The sequence below is a fragment of the Ischnura elegans genome, chromosome 3 (assembly GCF_921293095.1).
Source record: "Ischnura elegans chromosome 3, ioIscEleg1.1, whole genome shotgun sequence".
Classification (NCBI taxonomy): Eukaryota; Metazoa; Arthropoda; class Insecta; order Odonata; family Coenagrionidae; genus Ischnura; species Ischnura elegans.
The window spans coordinates 49,248,181-49,273,365 of record NC_060248.1 but is presented as its reverse complement, the minus strand read 5'-3'; the positions used below and the strand labels follow the sequence as shown (position 1 = coordinate 49,273,365).

Genomic DNA, 25,185 nt, shown 5'->3' with positions numbered 1-25,185 from the left:
GAGTAATAAGTAATTTTTTGACAAAGTCTTTCTAAACTTGTCCATGACTTAGGAACCAGAATCCTGTCTTCCTGTTTAGCATTATGTATTTACCTCTTAAATGCCAGAATCCTTATTTATTATTATATATTTTTATAAAATGAACTAAATCCCATATGAATAATGCCCTACGGAGAGAAAAATAAGTAGAATAATCCCTGAAAATACTATCCAAACAGTTCCTGTTGCCCCTTCAATGTCGATTCGAAAAAAAATTCCACCTAAATGGATGACATTATTTTCAATATGCAGCAAAAAATAAGTTTTATGCCTGGGTTGACTCTATCAGGATACAAAGTTTCACTGACAAATTACTCATTGATCAACTCTAACCCTTACAAATGCACCACAGTGTCAAATTTTGCTCTTGTTCTCATTGGTCAGTATTTATTGGGGTGATTGTCTACCGTAAATATGTTTGATTTCATGATGCAGGCCAGACTCGGAGCGTTACTACAACTTCACAGAGTTAGCATGCCAGCTGAATGAAGAAGAGGAGGGAGTATGTCCTACTGATTCACGCCACCGTCCAGATCAGCGCTTAATGGAACAGGGTCAATGGGATGCAGCGAATGCTGAGAAGTTACGCCTGGAGGAGAAGCAGCGCGCAGCACGAAGAAAAAGGGAGGCTGAGGCAGAAAAAGCTGCTGCTGATGGTTCGTGAATCTCTTTCTTACAAATTCACGTTTTGATAAATTCCCATTTCTGATTACCAAAATATTTTTAGCCAATAGGTTAGGTGAGTTAAAAAGCTTAAAAGGCCTACCATCACCCTTGAATTATCCATAAAGTACATCTGTATTATCTTCTGCCTAATTCCTGTTCCTCTCCTTGATTTGTAATGACTGTTCCTCCTGGAAGTCCTTTTTCAAGTCTTTCTCTTAATTGTTGAGGTTGTATCTTGAAAAAATTCACAAGTGCCATGAAAGCCATGAGGTGCTAAACCGGTGTTAAAGTTGTAAACTTAAAATATAATTTTTTCTAAGGCTTACAACTTTAACTCCTAATTTATTAATTTTTCTGAGTAAATTTTCTTTTGTGTTGAACTTGAATAATGATTTTTTTTGGAGCTTTAAAAATATTTTAGTAGTTTTTCAAAAAATAAGGGGAAGGTTTTATATCAAAATTGAAGGTATCTAGATTAGGGTCATTTTAGAACACCTTGGTTTTTACTAGATGTTTCTATTTTTTAATCAATTCACTAACAGCTGCTGAATATTTTGCTGTCATCTAAGTCATTATTTACTATTGTTAGCCATATTAAAATTTATTATTTTATTCAAGTTCATAGATTTTTAAATGAAGGATCAGATAAATTTTATGATTATATATTTCCCAATAAAATTATTGAAGCCATCAGAATCAGTATAACAAATCACAATCCATCTACCTTTCTTCCATACCTGAAAATATCCAATTGGCTCCAACAGCAAGAGCGAAGAAAGGCACGAAAAAACCTGCTCCAAAAGTCAGAGGTGGGAAAAATGCTTTTCAATTGTATTGTAGACACAAAATATAAAGTACTGAAGAAAATTGTATTTTTAATGAAGAATACAATTTTAATTTCAAAATACTTTCTTAAATATAATCAACCTTTCGACCGTGAAGTTCAAATTATTTATTCCTTCAGTAGAAATACAAGCGGTCCCCGACTTTCGCACATAATGCATTCCTGAAAACGTGTACTCAAGTCGAACCATTGAGTTCCATACTAGTTAGAGGAAACGTTCCAAAACAGCGAAATATACATACTAAAACCTTATTTTTTGCACTGATTTTATTTTAATTAACTAGTTTTTAGTAGTAAATTAATAAAATTCCTCAAAGTAAATAATGTCTTTTGAAAATACGCAGAAAATGTAAATAAAAGTTAAAAAAAAAAAAAAGAATTCTGTTGCGTGTACCAATTCATACTTACTCTCAGTGTGTAAGTTGAAATTCAGCTTATAATGTCCATTATAAATAAAAAGACATATCAAGAAGCATAACAAAATACATTTGTTGAACCCTCACTCTTGATACCTTTAAATTTTTACCCATGATGAATGAAAATGAACTTTGTTTTTCCACATAAATATTTATTTAATCGCGACCGTGGTTTCAATGCACTGCGTCATCCTCAGGCGAGGAGTACATGTGATGTATGTACTCCTCCCTTGAGGATAACGCAGTGCATCGAAACTGCGGTCGTGATTAAATAAATATTTATGTGGAAAAACAAAGTTCATTTTCATTCATCATGAGTAAATTCCACAAAGTGACACCTCAAACCATCAAATTTTTACCCCTCGCTTTCCTCGGCAGGTGACATCGATCCTCACATTATATATACACGATCGCATTTATTTAGCAAGTTATTCAAAAAAGACGTACGGAATTTGGATATTTCGTGCAATATCGTTGCTGATGGTTTAAATGTCGTACATGAATTAAACAGCACTCAAAACACTATTAGAAAGAAGCACCTTAATTTATTAATTTCATTGTAAGCTGTGCGATGGCATCAAATCAACTCTTTTGAAAAATCTCTCAAATTAAGGCTGAACTACAGCTTTCTTCTTCTCTTGATAAAGGAGCCTATAGCAAGCTGTATCCCTCTCAAAAAACCACCTTGTTTAAAGTCAACACTGCGATCGTATACGTTCATATTGCCTGCATGTACAGGCATCCCCCGAGTTACGTATGTCTCGACTTCCGTAAATCCGTACTTACGTAAGCGATAACCGTATTTCAAATGATTACGTTAATTTTCGAATGCGACCGCAAAGAAGCAGATATCCGCTCGTACAACCTATGGTAGAAAAAATATCGAATAGTTATCGAGTTTTTTACGTGTTAAAAATAACAAAGTGACCCATTTTTGTCATTCCTCGAAGGAATTTTCATTAATTTCTGTAGAAAAATCGCTTATAAATCCCAAGTCAGCAATCAACGTAAAAATTTGCAGTTCTAGTGATGGATGTGGTTGCGCTCACTCCTGTACGATACAACTTGTTACACAGCATGCACACCCGAACTCCGACTTTCAACTATTTAAAAATTGTATCCTTAAGTTTGGACATTTCCATCTGTGGAATTAAAATAAAATGAAGTTCAATCAGAAATCTTTATTGCGGAAAATAATTGTTTATTACCCACGTAACAGCATTGAAATTTTGAGTGTTGGCAATGAACGCCGCGAAAAAGTTAAGAAAAAGTTGACACACGATATTAATTGCGTAATTGTTTACATGTTTCTGGCGGAAAATTTTATTAAGCTGCATTTTCTCGTTCTCTCGTATTGTGTGCAACTGTTAATGAATATTGCGTCATTGAAAGCTTTTCCCCACTAACTTTGTTGCACGTTAATGACGGAGTTGGCTGAATAAAAGCTCCTTTTAATTAGCTTCGTGCTTTGGAAATACTCTTCGATGTTTCCAGCGAAGTAAATATTCAAATGATGATATTTTCACGTTATTTTATTGAGATATGAGAGAATGAAAGTATGTTTCCGTGCGTGAAAGATTGAGTGTATGTGCGTGTGAATGTATCTAAGAATAAAGTAAGTTACTGGTATTTTTTGTGTGTTATTTGCTCGTAATCCTCGACACCCCTTCTACGTGTATTAACTGTGACAGTGAAACCACCAGATTCATCGATCAACGTAATATATAAAAGGCAGAAGATATAGTGAAAATAAGTAGGTAGACGATGCATTCTTAGGGCCCTTAGATCGCAGTATAGCATTATGAATCAATTTAAGTATTCAGTTTAGTAATGTAGCGTTGAGATACCGTACTTTCCCAAATCCACGCGATCGGTCAACTCTGGGAGTAATATTACGCATTTTGATTGGCAATGCTCGAGATGCAACTCCCAGACTATATTTATGTTTATCGATTTTGTATCTAATAATGTAAGAATACGCGGTAGAGTTCATGAATATCGCAGTGAATTGAATGAAACTTCACCGAGAATTTACCGCGCATTTCTCCGCTGAGAATTTCACCGCGCCAATCGCAATCTCTGAAGCACTAATGCAAAGGTTCGACTTACGTAAATTTCGACTTACACAGAGTCTGCCGGAACGCATCTCTTACGAAACTCGGGGGATGCCTGTACTGGTATATGGAACAGTTGAATGTTGCGATGTCACAGGAAATTCAAAAAATTACAGACAAACGTATGAAAGTCCGAATTTAGCCTACGAAAGTCAAGTGAAAGGGTCAATTTGGAATGTATGAGGGTTGTTCAGAAAGTAGAGTACGTTTTGGAATTAAGAAAAAACTATGCACAGGAAAATGTTTTTATTATATACATTTGAAAGAGCAACTAAAATACTATTTTTCAACATAATCACCAAACAAGTTGAGACATTTATCGTAGCGATGAACGAGCTTCGAGATTCCTTCCTCATAGAAATCTGCCGCCTGATTGTTGAGCCAGTCAGTCACGCCCGCGCGGAGATCGTCGTCGTCATCAAAATGCTGCGTTGCAAGCCAGGTCTTCATCTTCAGAAACAAGTGGAAGTCACTTGGTGCAAGATCTGGGCTGTACGGCGGATGAGGAAAAATCTCCCACTTGAAGGTCTGAAGGAGATAGTGTGTGACATTTGCCGTGTGAGGTCTCGCATTGTCGTGCAAAAACAACACTTTTGAGCTGAGTTTTCCTCTTCGCTTGTTTTGAATTGCCCTTCTTAGGGTTCGCAATGTTTGGCAATACCTAACAGAGTTTATTGTTGCACCACGTTCCAGAAAATCGACAAGAATCACACCTTTTCTGTCCCAGAACACTGTAGCCATCAACTTCCTGGCAGACAACGTTTGCAAACACTTTCGTGGTTTTTTTGGGAGAATGTGTGTGCCTCCACTCCATAGACTGCAATTTTGTCTCACACGTCATGTGTTTCACCCAAGTCTCGTCTCCCGTTACGATTCGGTCAAGGAATGAATCACCATCATCGTGGTAGGCCTCCAAAAATGACAAAGAGGCAGCCATTCGCTGACCCTTGTGATGGTCTGTCAGAAGCTTTGGTACCCACCTGGCACAAAATTTATGGTAGCCTAGCTTCTGAGAAACAATTTCGTACAATGAAGTGCGTGAAATTTGCGGAAAACTGAAGGAAAGTTCGGTTATGGTGAAACAACGGTATCCTCTAATTTTTTCATTGACCTTTTCCACCAGTTCATCGGTCACAATGCTTGGCCGCCCACTCTTCTCTTCATCGTGAACATAACTTCGTCCATTCTTGAAACGTATGCACCATTGACGAACTCCACCTTCACTGATCTCGTTGTTCCCGTAAACTTCACACAGTAGCCGATAAATTTCTATGGGTTTAAGTTTTTTTGCACACAAAAACCTTATAACTGACCGCACCTCACAACTGGTGGGGTTTTCAATGGTGGCGCACATTACAAAAGCCTGCTGCAATGAAACGAGCGACACTACGACCTTCCCCTTTGCACGACTAGATGCCCACTGAGCTGCCGAACACTCACACACCAAGATGGCCGCGATTGCCCCGCCCATTGCGACGCTAGACAAAAACGTAACTTACTTTCTGAATAACCCTCATATGAAAGTGTGAATTGTATGAAAGTTGAGGACCGCCTATCCAGCGTTTTGTAACAAGTTCAGGCATACAAGCCACTACTGGTTATTTTCCAAATTTTCAATAATTCTATTATTATTTTTACCATGCTACTCTAATTAATATCGTAAAGGAAATTTTAATTTAAATATTTTCATGCAATGCATTACAAATCACCTTACTATTAGGGTAGCTTTTATGTTGTAATGGTGTGGTTGAACTGCATAATTGCCATTTGGAACGATCATGACATAATTTGTCAGATAGCAGGGCTGCCTGCATTGTGGCTCTAGGTAGGATATTATTTTTTATGAATATCTTGAACATTTGGCTGTTAAAGGAAAGATCCCCACACTGCTTAAAAACTGCTTAGAGCATATTATTCCCCTACATACCAACAATTCCGAAAATTAACCTTGTAAGTTTTCATGACTGTACCGAAGAGGAAGAGACAAATGAGATTGTGGTTGAATTCTAAGCGAAGACATCAACAGTTTGGCAATATGGTCGAAAAAACTGTTTGTGCTGTTTGTAAAGATAGGGATCACCTTAAGGATATTAGAAAGTAAAAAGTTTCTGGTATGAAGTGCACAATCACGTATTTTTCTTATTTATATTATTTTTGACTGGCATATTGAGAAATAAGTGATATATTGGAATGAGCTATTCATAGGGGCCAGCATCCAATTACAATATTTTTACATTTGGTCCCTAGAGTTGCTAATGTATTGAAACGTATAGTTATATTTATTCCATGAAAAATGAATTTTTTAAGCATTCAGTTATGTTCACATGCAGAAAATGTGATGATACCAGTTGTATTGTAAATTCATTGTTCCTTTGCGAAAGATTTTGACAAACTCTAATTACAGTGGAACTTGTTTAGTACGTTTTTGAAGGGACCACAAAAAATGAACGTACTAACCAGGAAAACGTGCTAACGAGGAAAGTAAATAATAGCAGTCGGGGTAATTGCAATCTGTGGAAAAGTCGTCATAATTACAATTACTATCGGTAGTTCTCGTAGGATCGCCTTCCTGAACTCTTTTTCACCTTTAAAATCACGAAAATGAGCGCTACTTTGAAAAACAATACCATGTGAATAAAAATCACAATGTTTCATAGGTTTCCCGAAGACATGTCATTGCAATTACATGAAAACGGCGTCTATCTCCCGTGATTTATCCTATATATATTTATAGAAAGAGGAAAGTAAAGCTAAGTCATTTCTTCTTTATCACAGCATACTCGGAGAATATAACAACAACCCTGATTATGTCCACTGGTTGTTTTTAAACATCATAAAAATGGGACAAAATTGTATTAACCTTAAATTACGGCAACAGCCGTACACATTCGCGTCTGGAATAAAACCATATCGATCGATATATCGATTAATAACACGCAAGATTATTATATTACGACGTAATTACAAGAAGATTTTATATTATACAGTTGAAATTTACTTTATAAATGTGCATAATGTCGTCTGCTTACGTGCCGAGATAACGTATTTTTAAGCTAAGCTTTGCGTGGAGATCCAGAGCATCGTCTGCTCCCGCAGCAGTAGTCAAATACGCTAGACCTAATCTAGACCATTTAAAAGGAGGCAGTATAATACTAATTGTAGAATGTTATCTCATTTATTTCTACTGTTCCTTGGAAGGAGAAGCAATGCAATGCTTCCATAGCCTTGACGTCGAGTTTATGGAGTACGTGCAGTACTGCTTTAGATAAAGTGGGAATTGGATAAGACTCATTTCTTCATCATGATAACTCGTGCAATAGCAACAATTGCCCACTCACGAAATTTGTGCGCAGTGGCCACTCTAGAGGCAACAGAAGGTGAGGAGCTCGGGGTGGGGAAAATTGGGGCTTCTCATTGGCTTCAGTTTTCCATAGTCAGACATTCGTGATAAATGGCCGCATTTTATTATTCATCACATCATAAGAATTGAGAAATACATTTGGATAGATCACGGTCGAAGAAAGAGATGTGGAACGAATGCAGGAATGTCAATGGCTTATAATAATAAGTTATATCATGAATTCGGAGGTTTACGACCCTTAAGAAGATACTAGAGAACGAATTGCGGGTTGCGTCACGGCAAGCAATTGAGCGTACTAACCAGGAAAGCGAAATTTTTTCGAACGTACTAACCAAAGACTTTTACCTGTATTTTATTCGGATTGTACCGGGACCGAGAGAAATCGCCGTACTAAGGAGGAAAACGTACTAACGAGGAACGTACTAACCAAGTTCCACTGTATACCTAACAGATAAAAGCTTAACTGAATGAAAAGACCGAAAAGTAGTACTACCTCGAAAACTATTTTTAAAGCATATAATACCAATGTGAAGATTGAATTTCATGGAATAGTAGTACTCACTAGATGATATGGCTGTTTTCTTCCCTTGTACTCAGAAGAACTTGCGTAACATGCTGGGGGCCCTGCTCAGGGCAGTAAGGGCTCCTTAGGCTTAGAAATCAAATAAGTGACGTCATTAAGGCATCGATCAATAACCATGCATTTTTATTCTAAGAAGAAATCCAAATTTTCCTTCCAAGTTTTGTGTCTTATAACTAATGAATAAAAAATGGCCCTGAAAATTAGGGTTATCACAATATTTTAATCAAAGATACACATGTATAAAATTCAAATCTTAGCTCAAGAAATATCCTCTATTGTGGCCTGATTTTTAACATTTGTATCTGAAAAATATGTTTAAAGTTTCTGATTGAATTTATTTCCATTGACTAACTTCACCTTTAATTATTGCATTTTAAAAAACAGGGGTTTGAGTTTTTGTTAGGCTCGATGTTGAATGCCGTAAAATTTTTGAAATGATCCAGGAATTATCGTCTTGCCAGGAATGGAAAAAATGATGTCCATAAAACCTTTTGTCAACACGTTTTGAGGCAACATTATTTCCTACAAAAGTATTTTTATTCCTCATGTATAAAACTAAACCAACCTAGCATTTTACATTCATCGAAGTTTCTTCAATAGTAAAAAATGGTTGTTGCAATTGGTTATTGCAATGGTTATTGTGATCGAAAGGAGGAGAACCAACACATAGGAAATTCACACTACTTTACCATTTATAATGAATGATCAGAGTGAAAGAAGTGAGGTACTCTTTGATTTTTTCAGTAATGCAAGCTGAAATGCAGTTGTCTTTATTATCTATGCGTAAATACATCATAACGTTTTAGTTGCCAGATAAAGGTGACATAAGTATGCTGTTGACAAAGTTGCTTGTCAATATAATTCTGAATATGAAAATGCTAGAATATATGAATTTTTTTTAAATTAAGGAAGGGAAACTGTAATTTTGACATCACCATAAAAAATTTTGACATCATATCAACTAAAGCTGCCATATTTGCTTCTCACCTAACCTCGCCCCACCTCCTCCAACCAGCATCAAAGGCTTTCACTGATTGGCTGACTGTTTAAAGGCCAACAGCCAACTTAAAATGGTTTTACTTGAATTGATGTTATTTTTTCACATTGTTTTGCTGAAATACGGTAAATTTTATACTGACTCTGGTGGTATTTTTCTCCTGTATTGGCATGATTATCATCTAAATAAAATCATCCTTTTCATAGTGACTTTTCATCATATGATGTCTGAAGTTGTACCCAAAGTTTTGTTCCAGGATCTCTTTCAATGATTTTCGTCCTTTGCATGGTGGTTATTTGATTGATTTTTTTCTTGGCCATTGAGAAACAGGAAATTGATCATAACAAAATAGGTCTTAAAGTGTCAATACTTTTGCTTAATGAATATATCCAACTATTCTTTTCTTCTCTATAACTATCCATGCATAATTGATCGGCAATATAGAGGAAATCAAAGAGGAAATAAAAGGTAAATGGCATTGTTTTTAGTTTCATTTGTTACTGCAATTTTGTAAATTCCTGATTTAATCTCCAGAATAGACCTGTGGAACCCTATCGTATACATTTGTTTTATTGCACTCTGTCGATCACCGTCATGGCTTCCCCTTTATAATTGTTGCATATTTCTTACAAAAAACCACCAGTAAAATATCCTTGCTTTATTGGCTACCGGTTTATCCGCTAATTATTTCATTACTCCTATCATTGAAGCTTTTTTGAATCAAAATACTGATGTCCATAAGTTAATTCTTAGTTTTTCTTTTTATGAAGAACAACATGTCTTCATATTGAGGCAGTAGCTTTTCTTTCATTCTTGATGAAGGATCAGCTCTTTAAGTTAGAAATATTAGGATAGTGTGTATTCAAAATTTGAAGTGAGATGAGGGCCTTTCTCTAGTAGTCAATGGAATGCTAATTTTTTATGGATTAATTTGAATAAGCTAGTGGTATTAATGCTTTCCTAATCCCTGAAATGTATCACTGAAGTTAATGGTTAGCTAGTTGATTGTTTAGCTTAAGAGATAATGTATTTAATCTATGTTAGAGTATGCTTATCAAATTATAATTAATAGTAGTGGGCGTAACTTTGTGGAAATCATGTATCGTAGGAATGGAAGAAATAATAACTTTGTTGTTTCCGCATGGTAATTTATTGTGACCGACCATGGTTTTGTTGATACCTTGACAATTTTACGCTGTAATGAAACCATGGTCGGTCTCAATAAATTACCACGTGGAAATAGCAAAGTTATTATTTCCTCTATTCCTACGCTTATCAGTTTATCATGGCTTTCATAAAGCTACCTATTATTTATGTTCACATGTATTGAAAACTGAATTACATATACATACATTATAAATAAACTTGGTTTTTGGGTGTTTTCCTCTTATTTTTGTATCATTAATGTTATATAACAATTATACTCTGAGGAAGCCTCTACGAAGCACAAGAGGGGAATTGTCAGTAGAATTAGAATAAAAATATGTGGAAAACATTCAAAAATAAATTTTATTTATAATCTATAGTATGTGAAAGCTTCAATTAATTAGTATACCTCACATTATATGAAATATCAAATGTAATACAAGTTATTGTTGGTGTTACTAATCTTATTGGAGGTCATATTGTAATACAGTGCAACCTCGATAAAACGAGACCCCACAGTGCTCAAATAAACCCTGGCTATAGCGAATGGTCGCTTTACCGGAGGTGGAGCAAATAATAACCAATACACATATATAACTGTCTATAGTTAATATTGTCAACACTTATTTAGGAACAGGATTGGTGTGGCGACTGAGATACTTCTATCCGATAAATTTAAGCATAAATCCAGAGTGAAGGCAATGTTGTATTGCATCACTAAATTTCCTTACCTAAATAACAAACTAACCATTCTCATAATAATTGCCGAACTGAATCAAAATCATGTAAAGCATTGCTTTGTCAATCATTATCCCAATGCATGACCGATCAAGCCACTTTCTATGTGCTTAGTGCGTTTATGTGATCATTGGTATTTTCGGTGGAAAATTGAAACAATTACTGATAAAACTATCATGGTTATTAATGCTTCCATTGGTGTATGCTTAATTTTCCTGTAAGTTTTGCGGAAGTTATGTGAAATAATGTATCGCATTTGTTTATGCAGACGAAAACGGTGGAAGGTGGTAAAAAAATCCTGCCTCGGAAGACTTTTTCTATCATCCAATGTAATATCTTCATTATCTACGCTAAAAAGTCTGATAAGCATGCATAATGATGTCATTAAAATTGCCGTTGTTTAAAAAAAGGCCCATTGAGTGTACATCCAAGGCACTGCAATGAAATGATTTGAATTAAGATTGGTAAAATAAAAGAAGATGTTAACTTGATATTATTTCATGAAAAACATGGACAGATATTATGCTATCACCACTAAATTAAAACAAAAGCAAGCTGCAAGAAAGTGCGACTAATATATAGTACGCAACAAAGAAATGAAAAAGTGTACGCACCTGATGGACCCTATGTCCAACAAAACTTACAAGTATGAATTTATTGATTTAGCATTCTCAATAATGACTGTGAAACATGAATAAGAATGCAGAATTTTGTAAATTAAACTAAAATAAATTAAATTAAAATGAACTAAAAGTGAAGCATCAGCTTTTCACAGATGCCATTGCTAACAGTGTCACCTGCCTCTAGAAGCATCATTGCAAGAAACACCCTGTACTGCAAGGGTTTTGTTGGGGAATCTGTTGTAAAAGATTTCTGTTTCGTCTGCGTTATATCACTTGCGGAATATTTCTTTAAGATATTCTACTTGGATCAGAATCCTTTCTTCCACAGCTTTGGGTTTACACTGCAGGCATCACCAATAATTATGAATGGATGTACACTTTTGTGCTTTAAATTAATATAACCAACCTTCCGTGCACTTGAAGTTCTCACTTCTCAATCTATCACTGAAATACTCCAATTTAGCCGTAAGCCTATAGCCCCTTTCTCTGTAGTTACCGCAGATTGAAGTGGGCGAAACCACCAGACACAAAGCTCCTTCTAACTCTTCATATTTTGCATTCCTCGGACACTTTTGCTGTGATGATTTGCCCTCCTGCACCATGGCAGACCTAATCTTCTCTTTGTTTTTTTTTAAATTGTGATGAACGAAGAGGAAGAGAAATTAATTACGCCACTCTCATATTTCATTTTCTCACTAAACATGTTTTGTGATTTTTGGCCATGTTGTCTACCTTCAAATGCTCTCTTGCTGGACTACAGAGCACATGATGCCACAAGCAGTCCAATCGTGCGCACAGTGCCACAGCCGGAGATCAGGCCCGGACATAGAACACAAAGAGGTGTTCGCTCTTGACTAGTTTAAAGTATACCGGTAACACCTTGTCCGGTAGTGTCCACAAATATGCACAGGGAAGAATGACGCCTCGGTAGCTTAACTGGCTAAAGCTCGACCGGAAATCGGGGAATCCGGGTTCGAATCCCGGTCAAGGCGGATGATTTTTTCTCTGTGGATCTTTCGCACGATTGTGCATTGCGGGTGACTCCCGTAAAAGTTATCACCGCGGCTAGTCCCGGTATACTTTAAACTAGTCAAGAGCGAACACCTCTTTGTGTTCTATGTCCGGGCCTGCTCTCCGGCTGTGGCGCTGTGCACACGATTGGACTGCTTGTGGCATCATATGCTCTGCAGTCCAGCAACACCTTGTCCGGTAGTATCCACAAATATCCACAGGGAAGAATGACGCCTCGGTAGCTTAACTGGCTAAAGCACTTGACCAGAAATCAGGGGATGCGGGTCAAATCCCGGTCAAGGCGGATGATTTTTTCTCTGTGGATCTTTCGCTATAAAAACCTAGTTTTGGGACCTAAGATCTCAGGATGTTGGCCATGTTAAACTTTTCTCTGATATTTTTAATTCTGTAGGCCTTTGCTCTGTATTTGAGTCTTATTTTGTGCAAGGAAACTTGGTTTTATTGATCACTTTCATTGATATTAATTGATTAGGAATTGTCGGATTGGATACCTCGGATCCAAATATCCGCAGATATTGCCCTTCATCGGATACATCGGATCCAAACTCGTGGAAGACATCAGATCTGAGTCCGAAATTTTAAATCATAGCTTCAGTGAATGCAACCCATTTCACCCATAAGGGTGGAAAGAGTTCCGATTCTATCTTCGAATGTGCCGTCGCATGCGATTCTTGTCCTACTCAAGAAGCGTTTTATTTGAAAGCTTTCGCAAAGGTTACATAGGAGAATTTCAGCCGTGGAAAATAAAAAAGGCAAAATACGACTGGCACATAGTGCGACTCTTCGCAAGAGATTGAACAATCATCGGGGTAATCTCAGCATCAGGAATTTGAAAATGCATTTGGATCCAAAAATATCCTAACCGAAATATCCGGCTCCGAAAATCTAGGATCTGATCCGAATCCGAAAATAATCATGGATCCGTCCATCCCTATAATTGATTGAAGTTAAATATTAAATGAATTTTAATTGAGAGATCCCACCAATCATACAGTGGACTATTTAGTATATCCAACAAATAAATTTCCACAATACATTCTATTTTATGGTAAATGTTAGAAAGCAAGCCAAGCTATTGGCTCAGGCATCATAATCATGCTGCTGGAATTATTGGTAGATCAAAAAAACAATGAAAGCTTTGACTTTGTTTTTAACATTTCCTATGTTTAACAAAAATATAATTTTTGTGAAAAGTCACGCTATAAGTTAAATTTCAGTTTCCTTTCCAATAATCTTATATCTACATAAGCTCCATTTTTACTTTGCTGATTTAGTGTAATATATTTCATTTTGTTGTCCAATCTCATGTTACTTCGAGAGATTTATCATATGAATATCCACCTACATCATAATCCTTTTACCCATTTAGGATATTGAACTTGGCCGCAATATTAGTCCGATGATGATGTGTGTCTATCCTATCTCCTTTAACCCATACTATTCCCCCCATAATAGTTGTTACCTTCATGCCTCATGCATATGACATCAACCATATATTTGCAGCCTTCTTAAATAGTCTGCCTGCGTGTGATGTGTTAATTACAAGCCCACAATTTTTTGGAACCTCATTGCACTAGTGAGTCATTTTTGGTATTTTCCAAGAATAGTTTGGCAAAGAGAATGCGTATAAAATGCTAATACATATTTCCTGTATTAATAAATAGTACCTCTGTTTACCTTCAGTGTGCCCATTGCTTCAAAAAAGTGCTACCTAAATAAAATGTAATCATATTTTCATTCTAATCAGTGGGGTACATTAGATGAAGTTGTTTCCGGTTCTATATAATAGCTGTATTAGTGTTTTAAATAGTGCATTGATATGTATTGATATCATATTGAATATTTTCTTCAGTTGGAAAATGGTGCTAATTACATTTAAATGCAACAACTTGCATTTTTAATATTGTTTCGCCAAATACATAAACGTATATTCCATTTACCAGGCTTTTATTTTGTATTTCAGGACGTCCGTATCCTCCATATGAACCTGTGTGGTTTAAGAAACAGACCGAGCCATATACTGGTAAGGTTTTTCATGTGTACCAAGGAAAATATTGGGAAAACAAAGAAAGGGGTGATTGGAGCATGTGTCCAGACATCTTTTAGGGAGCACACAACAGGTTTAGTGAGTTTTTGTTTTGTACAGTAAGGCCTGGTCTCCACTGGTCATGCATCAAATCAAGCCACTGACAGTCATGTACAGAAGTTGTGTTGTATACTTATTTGAAAGCTCCTTGTCATGTCCAAAATGGAGTTACCTGTGTGTTGGAAGGAATAGGTCAATTGGCTGTGTATGAAATTCCTCTAAAATTTTCCTTATTATTCCTCTCTAAGAAACATTTTCTGACTAAAGGCAATATACCCAATGCATCATATTATATTGTCACTTGCTTTTTTTAGATTTTGTTATTTGGTTTGAAGTTTATTGATTTTTAACGTACATCTATCCTGTTAGTAAGTTCATTAAATGCCTATTAACGGGACTGCGAGAAGAAATGTGAGAATTATGATGGTTTCTCATTCTATTATTGCTGCTGTTAACCTTATTTTAAGAACAATATTTGGTTGATATTTTTATTTATTGAAGTGAACTTAAGATGGTCTTTTTGATACTTGTTCTGTTATTGTGATTTTCATGAAGGTTATTGATCACAAATTGGAAGTGGTAAATGATTAGTTTTGGGAATGATGTTCAATGCCAATTTTGTGAATGACGGTAGATAATTTGATGTAGCAGAACTTAAAGAAAAAGCTTTGGAAAATATATGCATTGATATGTATGACACAGAATTTCAGTCAACTGTGTACTTTCATTCTCATGTGAAGGATGCTGAATTTTATTCTCGTATTTTGAGCACATTTGTGTGCTTGCAATTAAATGCAACAATAGTCAGTTTTACATACTAAATCGTTGAAAACAGCCTTTCATTTTCAATTTCTTTATAGCATGCTAATACTCATTGAATGCTCATCTTCTAGGCTTCCTTTTCAAATGGTTTGTTTTTATTTTATATTTTTAGTTTTGTTGCTTCTTGTAATGATTTATTCTACAGCTTTGATGATCCCTATTCAAGTAACATCCATTATCTTCTATTGTCTCGTAGTCCTTGCTCCATATCCCTTTCAGGAAGGAATTGTCAACTTATTCAGTTATCAGTTTTTTTTTACTTTAATGCTTAGGACTTATGCTTTTGTACCCCTAAACACATAGTACTTAAAGAAAAGTAAACAGAAATTTGCAACTGTTGTATCTTGATGGGTGATTCATGGTTTTTACTTGTCTGTTAAATTAGCTGCTATGGTCTACATTATTCTGGACGGATGAGTCATGGTATGAATGGGTAACGGAAGATGCAAAGCTTGATTAAGGCAAAAGTCTTGTGAAAAGGTGCTAATTTAGTATTCACCCTTCATTCCTTGAGCGCCCAAGTGTGTTTTTTTACAGGCTATTGTTGTGACATCCAGGATATGTGTTTCATGGTCATGTAAATAGTTATAAATATTGTAATATTGGTTTGTTTTATGGTCTCCAGTATAGAAATGTAAACTTTGAATGAAGTCATCATCCTTGTTAAAGTTGCTGTTATACAAATTTAATGAGGTTATAAAGTGTTAAAAGTCTGTCATGACCTATGTCTCAAAGCAAGTATTTATACTTTTTGATGTTTATTGATTTATAATATCAAGAGTGTAGGTTGTGCGGTAAAAGCACTTATGCATTGCCTCTTACTGTAATATAAATGAAATTTTATTCTGAGTTTGACCTTTTATTTAGAGGAAGTCTGAAAGTTTCATAATGTGAAAAAGTGAAATGTATGCGTTAAATGACAGATGTTGGCATGTCAGAAACTGTTAGCAATGTCACAGAGTAACAAGTGTAGGAACACATTTTTACCACAAGCACTTGTGGTTTCATAATTATAGAGAAAAACCTCTTACAATTCCATATAGTATTCGGAATGGCCGAATTTGTTGCCCCTCACATGGAGTGGAGTCTTAAAGCACTAGTGCCAGGGTGAGATATTTTTTTTAACACTGTCCATATGTGATAGGTGATATCTGTATTTTGTTATTAGCTTTTACACTGCTGAAATCTTGTCCAAAACCTCCTTAGCTGTACCTTATCTGCATTCATAGTTATCAGTGTTGCATAGCTTACTGCTCTCAGCATACATTGACTCAATGGAGTCATGTATGCTTCTCTTTATATTCACCTGTACTCCGTGAAGTAATATTGAGTCATATTGGACTCTTTATGATTTTAATTTTTCCTATCAGCAATTTCTGACTTTGCCATAACGAATATTTCATAACTGAAAATATTTTTAAAGGAAATGTTAATTGCATCATTAAGGGAATCTGTTCTTTTGAGTATTGTTTCAAATTCACCACAGGTGCTGAATTTTTTCACTCGTCTGTGTTTCCCTCAAAGGCTGAGTGTGTCAAAGCACCTTTGTATTTAAGTAAATCATGCCCCATGCATTTTTTATTAGAACCTTAACTGCCGGCCTTTGTGATGCACAGATAGTTTGGAAGAACTTATTTAAAAAAAGTACATTACATAATCATTGATTTTAACATAAATTCTTTGTGAAAATATGTGCATCATGCTGTTCATGTGATATTATTCCAAAATTTAAACCGGAATAAATGCTTGCCATAATGTTCCAGAGGCTATTGTTGTTATTTCATGTAATTTTGGTGATTACTTTTGTTTGTTGTTTCGTTTAGAAAATCTTCAATTTCAGTATTGACTATATACAAAAGTACACATTACTATCCCCTAAACCCTCACACCTAATTTTCTAGTTTGTTATAAGTGGAGATTAATTAAAGTTAGGAAATTGTGAAATTTCAATGAAATTTTTATTTGGAGGTCTGCATCTCATGTCAGCTGACGAAATTTGGAAATAACGTGTAGAAATTTGTATTGAGTCCCAATGGAAAGAGCCCCTTTCAAATGACTGCTTTGGCACCAAAATCATCCTCCTGGCCATGCATTGTCACATAAGCTTAGCGAGAGTTGGACATCGTATGAGGAATAGCTTGCTTTTGCTAATAGAATTCAAAGGCTGACTCCTAACTACCAGGTTAAGAATCCAGAAATCATTTTATGCATTTTTTTTTAAGAATCCCATGTAGCCCAAGCTCAACTGTAATGATGTAAATTCATTACAAACACTGGACTCATTGTTTTATTTCAAAATTAGTACATTTGTTAGCTCGGCATCATGTTAAAAATTTTGGCTTTTTCTTGACCTTGAGGTTTAGTGGCTCATAGCTTGCTATAAATATTTTTTCCCTCAGTGTTAGGTAGATATCTAGCTGCGTTTGAATATTCATTTAGTAGTGCAGTAAATGAAAGGCAGGGGTTCTCCTGTGGCTGGGTATATTTTTACCATTCTTGCTAATCTGTTATGATGTTGTAATTATTTTCTTTTATTATTTATCTTTATAATTTATTGAGGCTACATGCAATATCTCCATTTTTACTTAAAATAAGCAGTATAAGATTGGCACGGCTTTGCAGACCCTACTGGCATGTCCTACTCGTAATGCCTATCGATGTGAGAGTACATTTACATTAGCCAAATTTTTTGATTTTTCCCCCCCTTGGTGACATGTATTGATATTTGTCCGTCAAAACAAAACTTTTTTTTGCTTACTTAATAGTTTTTCTAAGCGCTGAAAAGTAATCCAAGTACATATCTGCTCTTTCTACTGTTCGCATGTACTTTGTATACATATTCCAATATGCAAGTCAGTTTTTTCTATATTTCTTCCATACACCTGTTTTGTTTTCCTTCTCCCGTACTCGAGTTATGACTTGTCGAAATCATCCTTACCTACCTCTTGTCCTCCCACACAAGCAGCTGAACTTCTCTCCTTCTACAGAACGTTTAGTCATCTTTCTTTATACTTTTGGTTTCATGTCTAAATTCAGTGGGAAGCCCCCTTTTGGTATGTGGTTCTACAAACATTAGTTTTTTTCACTAGAAGATTTTCAGCTATTTTTACATTATTGTAATAATTGCCTTGGAACACATCATGCCAACAGAGTAAGTATGGATCTAGAATAGTCAATATGGTTTCCTCTATTTTTTTACCCTCAGCTTTATAAATTTCTATGCTGCAAATATACCCAGTGCCACACACTCATCATGCACCAATTCTACTTTGCACTTTTCCTATGACTCCTTCATCGAGAGCGAGAGATCACGTTTAGGCATGTATACATTTTTGTAAGAAATATCCTTGAATTGGCCTAATTTTGTGTTATCTATCGGAATCAGAATTTGATTCGTTATCACTGGAATGCCAAGAATTCCAAATTTGTTCAAATCTGTTCCTGCTGAGAAAATTACTTAAATTGGGTATATTGATAAATTCATCTGTGCTCCAATATTCCTTGAATGAATCTTTCCTAACTTTTCCATAAAAATAGTAATTGCTAAGAAAACTTTCATCTCTCCCACTTTTACGTATATTTTTCTGGAAATACTTGTATCTTCCCTTGTTCTGCATGCGATACAAATTGTTCTCATTGCTCGTGAGTTCAAGAAGATCATCCCTAAAAAACAATTTTGCTTCTTCTAAAACATATTCACGATTATCAGGTGCATTGATGATTCCTGCTACTCCCTGAAAATCTTCCAAACTACTCAGATCAATTTTATTCCATGTCACAGAGGTGTCCTTCTCTATGCTACCATCGCTGTCACTTATTTCAGAACCACTCTCATCAGTGTAAACTAACAGCTTTTCTTTTAGGTTGTCTTCCACTGATTTCATAAACAGTTTCATCTTAGCTCTCACACTTGTCTAAATAATCATCTGGTGCGTGCAATAAAACATCAACACAAAGTTCTTCATCGATATTCTTCTTCTCCGTCATTCCTCATGATGCTCATCCATAAGTTGACGCCAATTTTATAGATAAGGGCTTATTATTACTGGAGTAATTTTTCAGTGGACAAGATGTACAGGAATTATTGCCGAAAATTATTGAAATCTGCGTAGAATATGTATGTATGCACTTTGAAAGGGTAAACATATAACATTTCATCCAAGGAAATGATTCCTCAACCAACTACTTGACTTCAGATTTCTAACTAAGGGAGCAAAGAACACAAGGACCTCCCAAAGGATATGCATTCTAATCAGGGGAAACATTTGAGACTAACGAAGATAACATTGTGGCCATTATGGGTCTCTTCATATTTCAAACTCAAATTCCACAAGAATAAAAAATGCTGAACGATTGCAATAAATGGCCATTACGGCAGAATATTGCTGCTTGTAGAAGACCAGTTATGGTCCTGCTCCCGTTTAATAACCACAATACTTGATGCTCTGGAAATTTCCAATTCTTGCCGTAATTGCAAACATTGTTTTAAAATGCTATGACATATGAATGATTTGTATACTCGAATGTGAGTTAGTTTGCATTTTTTTGCTGTCCAATGCTACTTAAGGAAATTTCCTCACTGCTGAAGAATGAATCACAACAATTAACTTAGCTATAGGCTTGTATTTATAGCTGTTAATCGTTTGTTCATGTATGTTAGTGAATGAAAGGGACTTTGTTTGTCAGCCTTGTTTTAAATACCATGCTTTTTTTATTCCGAAGCATTATGTTTTGAAAATTTTGATCTGGTCACCTTAAGTGTTTAGGGATAAGTTGCATTCAAGGTTGTTATTGGTCAGGAAATTTGGAGAAATTGAAAAAAATCTGGGGAAATGGATCAGGAAAAAGACAGGGAATCTAGTAGATGGCATCAGGTAGATTAAATTTGTCATGACATGCAAATCAAAAGAACAGAAGCACTGTCAAGTGGCTGAGGGCTTTACGTCTTTGACACCGAAAGATGAGGTGGATTTAACTTTGGTAATTTGTAGTTTACTGATATGTACCTTTTTACTGTGATTTAGGCAACAAAGTATATAAAGTAACTGCAATCAGTTCATCAAATAGCCTTTTTGATTGATGTATCAATTTAATAATAATATATTTTGACAATATATTTAGGCTTATGTTTCACTGAAATTAAGTTTACAATTTACTATTCTTCCTTGTGTTAATTATGAATAAGATGAATGAATGATCAAAAAGAAGATGTAGGTTAGGGAACTCTGAGGGAGTTTGAATTCAGGAATCTTTTAACCCTATGTATGAAATTTATTCCATTTGGGGACTTGAGTGAGGAGGGTGATCAAGGATAAACGGGAGTGTAAGGTTCAATAAAACTTAAATAGGCCAGTACCACCATTTATCTTCTCATTTTCTCATTCATGACGGAGTGGCTTAGGATGTGAAGCCTGAATTACTGTATGCCGTAAATGGTTTGTGCAGGGCATTAGTGTATTATAGTGAAGCCAGCAGAAGCCTTTTAACCAATTAGGGTGCCATGGTGATCTACTCAGTTGTGCTTTTTTTAAACACACACATTAAATAAATCATCAGTTTTGCAGTAATCTGAAGAAGCAATTTGTAGGTACATATTTACAATTATGCACCTACTTACCTTTGAAAATTATTATAGTTATAATTTTTACCTTTGACAGGCAATTCACTCACTCCTGTGGCCACAGAAATCCAAAGTGATTTTTGGTCTTGCCAACTAGTCGCCTCCACTGACGTCTGTCTTCTGCCATTTCCCGTTACCCTCCTAGTATCCACCATCACTTGGTCACTCCATTGGAGCCTTTTTCGTCCCATTAGCCTTTTCCCTTTGGTTGTTCCGTCCACACGTTTTTCAGTAACTTGTCCTCCCCTCTTGTTTGCACATGTCCTAGCCATGCCAATCTTCTGCTTTTTACCAGTGCTACTATGTCAGGATCATTATATAGTGCCCTAAGTTTATGATTCTTCCTTATTCTTCACACTCCATTTTCTTCAGCTGGTCCAAACACACTATGTTATATCTTTTTTTTCAAATACTGAGAGTCTCCTCTCATTTTTTTTTTGGTGCCCAGACTTCTGCTCCACATAAGGGTATAATAAAGTTGTATGATAACTTAATAAATCTGAAGATTCATCCTCCTGATCTATAGTCTGCATAGAATTTCATTTTCTTGTTTATTTTCATTTGTTATTATAGTGCCCAAGTATTTAAAAGTGTATGTTTTTCCAAACTTATAATTTAGTTTTTTCAAGTCTGGTTTCTTACGTCTTCTGCTCATTTTCATGAGCTTGGTTTTTCCTTCATTAATTGTATGTAGTCCTAATTTCTAAGTGTTGGTACATAATTAACTTCGAACCCTGGCTAAGGCAAATGATTTTTTTCTATTGGGATGTTAAGCTGTGGTCCCCTTTCCTACTTTCTTAGTTCACCTGCGACTCTCAGGGTAGCGTGAGGGCGGATTGTTGGTGAATTCTATTCCGCATGGGAGTAGGCTAATGCTGACACTGGGTTTCTTTCTCACCTTCCTTCCTTTTAGTGCAAATGACCTGAGTTGTCAGGTGCCTTCAATTACTTATTGGCGTATAGGCATTTCTATTCTATGATGGAAAAAATGCATTTCACACCCGAGTGCATTCTCTAAATCTAAGATATTTAGAGACAGAATTGCATACTAAAGTTTCAATTTTTCAAGAGTAAGAACATGAGCTAGCCAATAGGGTAGTTTCCGTCATCAAAGAAAACGAAAGGCATTGATTGCGATTCGTTACCCACCATTACTGTATTCATAATATGTATACAAATTATTTCGTTTTAAAAATACCTGTTCAGAGGAATGGCAATGGTCCATTTTTATCCTCATTTGAAAAGGGCCAGATTGGCGCCCATGCAATGCCACTCCACGTGACGTCACAGGGATCTAGTTTCTATACGAGAAGATAGGAGTTATTCATTGTCTGAGGTTACCAATGTATGCATGAGTCGCAGACCTCAGGGAAACATGTCTTAATAATCACTTATTAAAACTGGCTAATGTGGGAAAGTTTTCTTCATTTGATAAGGTATTAATAATCCTTATTTAAGCCAAGCGCTACCAGCCAGCAGGGTACTCAGCTATCCACTAGCATCCTGCATCGTATCAGCGCTCAAAGCCTCGCCCTAAGGTCACCTCACTTGCGGCATTGGTAACCAGAACGACGTCACACGGAGTTTTCCCATCATTCATACTTAGCCGTCGCGTTTTCACGCGCTTGAAAATTTTCACTTTTCGTTTAATTGCGAAAAATAGATATCATCATTTAAAAATCTAAAAGCGTGAAGTACATACTCCAGGAGTAATAATCTTTCGATTTAGGCAATAAAAAAATAATACGAAACCACCCTATTAATGTGGAAATAGATGTTTATAGATGGTAGGCTTTAAATGAAATTGAAGGTGCAAGAATGGAGCCCTAGGTACTGTTAAAAAAGCTCTTTTGGCACTACAATATTGTTACTGTTTCCCTGACTGAAGTTAACCCTCAATGCAAAGTCTATAAGCATATATCATTCCTCTTGACGGAGGGAAAGTGCAGATACCAAATAATGGGTTCATGATAATATTTTGTAAGGATTTACTTTGGTTTCTTTATCATGCAGTCTTGGCATCTTTTTATCTCAATCCATTGAAAAACTAGTGTTATGGAGGTGGAGAAGGATAGGGAAGAGAAAGTAGATTAAGGACATGTTGAGGGAGAATGTTCAAGGAATTGATAGGTGGATCAGTTGAAAAGTCAATCAAAGGTGGATAATTCTGGCTAAACTGAGGTTAAAAGTAATTACAAATTATCTACCAATCAGTAAGAAGTAAAAGCTGTTGTAGCTTCTTGGTAATCCATTGTTTAACTTTGTGGCCAAAAGTTTCTATTCCAATGGTTTTATTCACCTAATGATTTTATTAGCATAGGATGTAAAAATTTCAGGACATTTCCCTTGAAGGACACAATTTGTTTTTATCCCTAAACTGTAACTATATTGGCGTGGAAATTGCCATGTGATAACGTTTCTCATACTAAAAAATGGGTAGCATGCAAACTATGTGACATGGAATATGATAAATGAAAATACAATCAATAATTAATAGAATATTGTATTTGAAATGTACTTTTAATACAATATCATACAAAAAGAGCACAGAAGGCATCAACGTAATACACAGAAAAATAAAATAATTCTCACTGATATGTAAAGATGCAAAACGAGCATGGACAGCAAAGAAGTTTTAGCAACCATCTGGTCAAAAAACTGTATAAAATTATGGTAAATATTATATTTTTTTTCAAAATACCACTTTAATATCGGTTTTCAACATGGTATTATCAAAAATATGAGCATAAGAAAGGTTAAAATAGTATTCAGCACACAAATTCTCATACAAAAGTTCATTAGTACTTGGGCATATTTCATAAATACTGGAAATGCAGTAGCACACGCACACTGTGTTGTACAAAACATCTATCAATTTATTGAAATCTACAGGCACAGTCAGAAGCAATATGTGTACTTGCCAACATTTAAAAAATATAGTACATATACATCAGGTTACAGACACAGAACAAACCACAAAGGCAAAGCATTTAAACAATAAAAAAGGCACTTTTTTCACCGTCTTCAGATAAAAAAGCAATGAACAAGGAAACACAGTGCAAGATAAGGAGATTTAAAAACAAAGAATAAAAGTAAGTTTCAAAACAGACAAATTGTACAAGAAATATTAATTCCTTTTTCTTTTAAAGTAAGAATCAGCATAATGGCCACCAATACCCTGAGAGTGTTGTCCAATATAATTTCCTTCAGGACTAGGCTCAGGAGATGGAAGTATTCGGTCGTACTTCCTTTTTTGCCCAATTGGTGTCACTGCATAAGGTGGTGAACCCAGCAGGGAGGGTCCATATGGGCTCGTCCAAGGGACATCAGATCCACCAGGGAGATCTTTCAAAGTGGGTATATTTGGAGGAGACCAAAACCCAGGGTTAGGTCCAGGCAAAATTGGATTTCTTGGATGATTGTTTACAGGTGGGGACATGGGATTCGGATGCATGCTTCCTGATGCTCCCAAGCCTGGAATGGCATTAGGCCACCTTGATGAACCAGGTCCAAAATGGCGTACCCTTGGTGTAGGGGTCACAGGATTAATGTCTAAACCCTCTTGTTGGAGAGGAAGTATTGGAACAGATGGATTGGCCCCTTGCAACCAGCAATCATTAATTAAAGAGTCAGGAGGTTGACCTCTCCGTGGTGGGGTCTGGAAAATAGGATCGTGAAGGGGGCTGTGTATAGCAGCAGATGGTGGATTTTTGTTGGGAGGCCCCATGAAGCCAACGGTGGGAGAGACTAGAGAGCTACCTGTAATATCATGGGATAGAATTGGTGTGGGTAGGAGTGACCCCCCTCTAGATGGTCGAGATTCACATTTTCCCTGAGAATTAGGGTTTGATAGGGACCCAAATGAACTGTTAAAAATACTGGGGGTTTCGAGGAGAGCATTGCCTGATGCAGAACTGCTCACGGGTATTTTGATTTCTGAAGGATAAGCTCCTGACTTATTTGCAAACTGAACTGGCTTGACATTGGAGGGGGTTCCTAAGAGACTGAGATCCCTTCCAAAAATACCACTTTTCTCTTGATGCTTATGATTGCCTAAACCTTGGATGTTAAATTGACCTTGATTTTGTAATTCATTGA

General features: G+C 35.9%; 1 protein-coding gene across 6 annotated transcripts in view; it reads left to right on the top strand.

Annotated features, from left to right (window-relative positions):
* LOC124155750 (oxysterol-binding protein 1) overlaps window positions 1-17,231 on the top strand; it is a 57,421-nt gene extending 40,190 nt beyond the window's left edge. For 3 of the 6 annotated variants that reach the window (XM_046529830.1, XM_046529826.1, XM_046529829.1), the window contains 3 exons: window positions 475-695; window positions 1,470-1,514; window positions 14,523-17,231. In XM_046529830.1, the coding sequence (XP_046385786.1) occupies window positions 475-695; window positions 1,470-1,514; window positions 14,523-14,665 (409 nt within the window). In that variant the 3' untranslated portion in view covers window positions 14,666-17,231. Of the gene's footprint in view, window positions 1-474; window positions 696-1,469; window positions 1,515-9,464; window positions 9,489-14,522 lie in introns of all 6 variants that reach the window. The other 3 variants (XM_046529828.1, XM_046529831.1, XM_046529827.1) reach the window with 2 other exon arrangements.
* The last annotated feature ends 7,954 nt before the right edge of the window (window positions 17,232-25,185 follow it).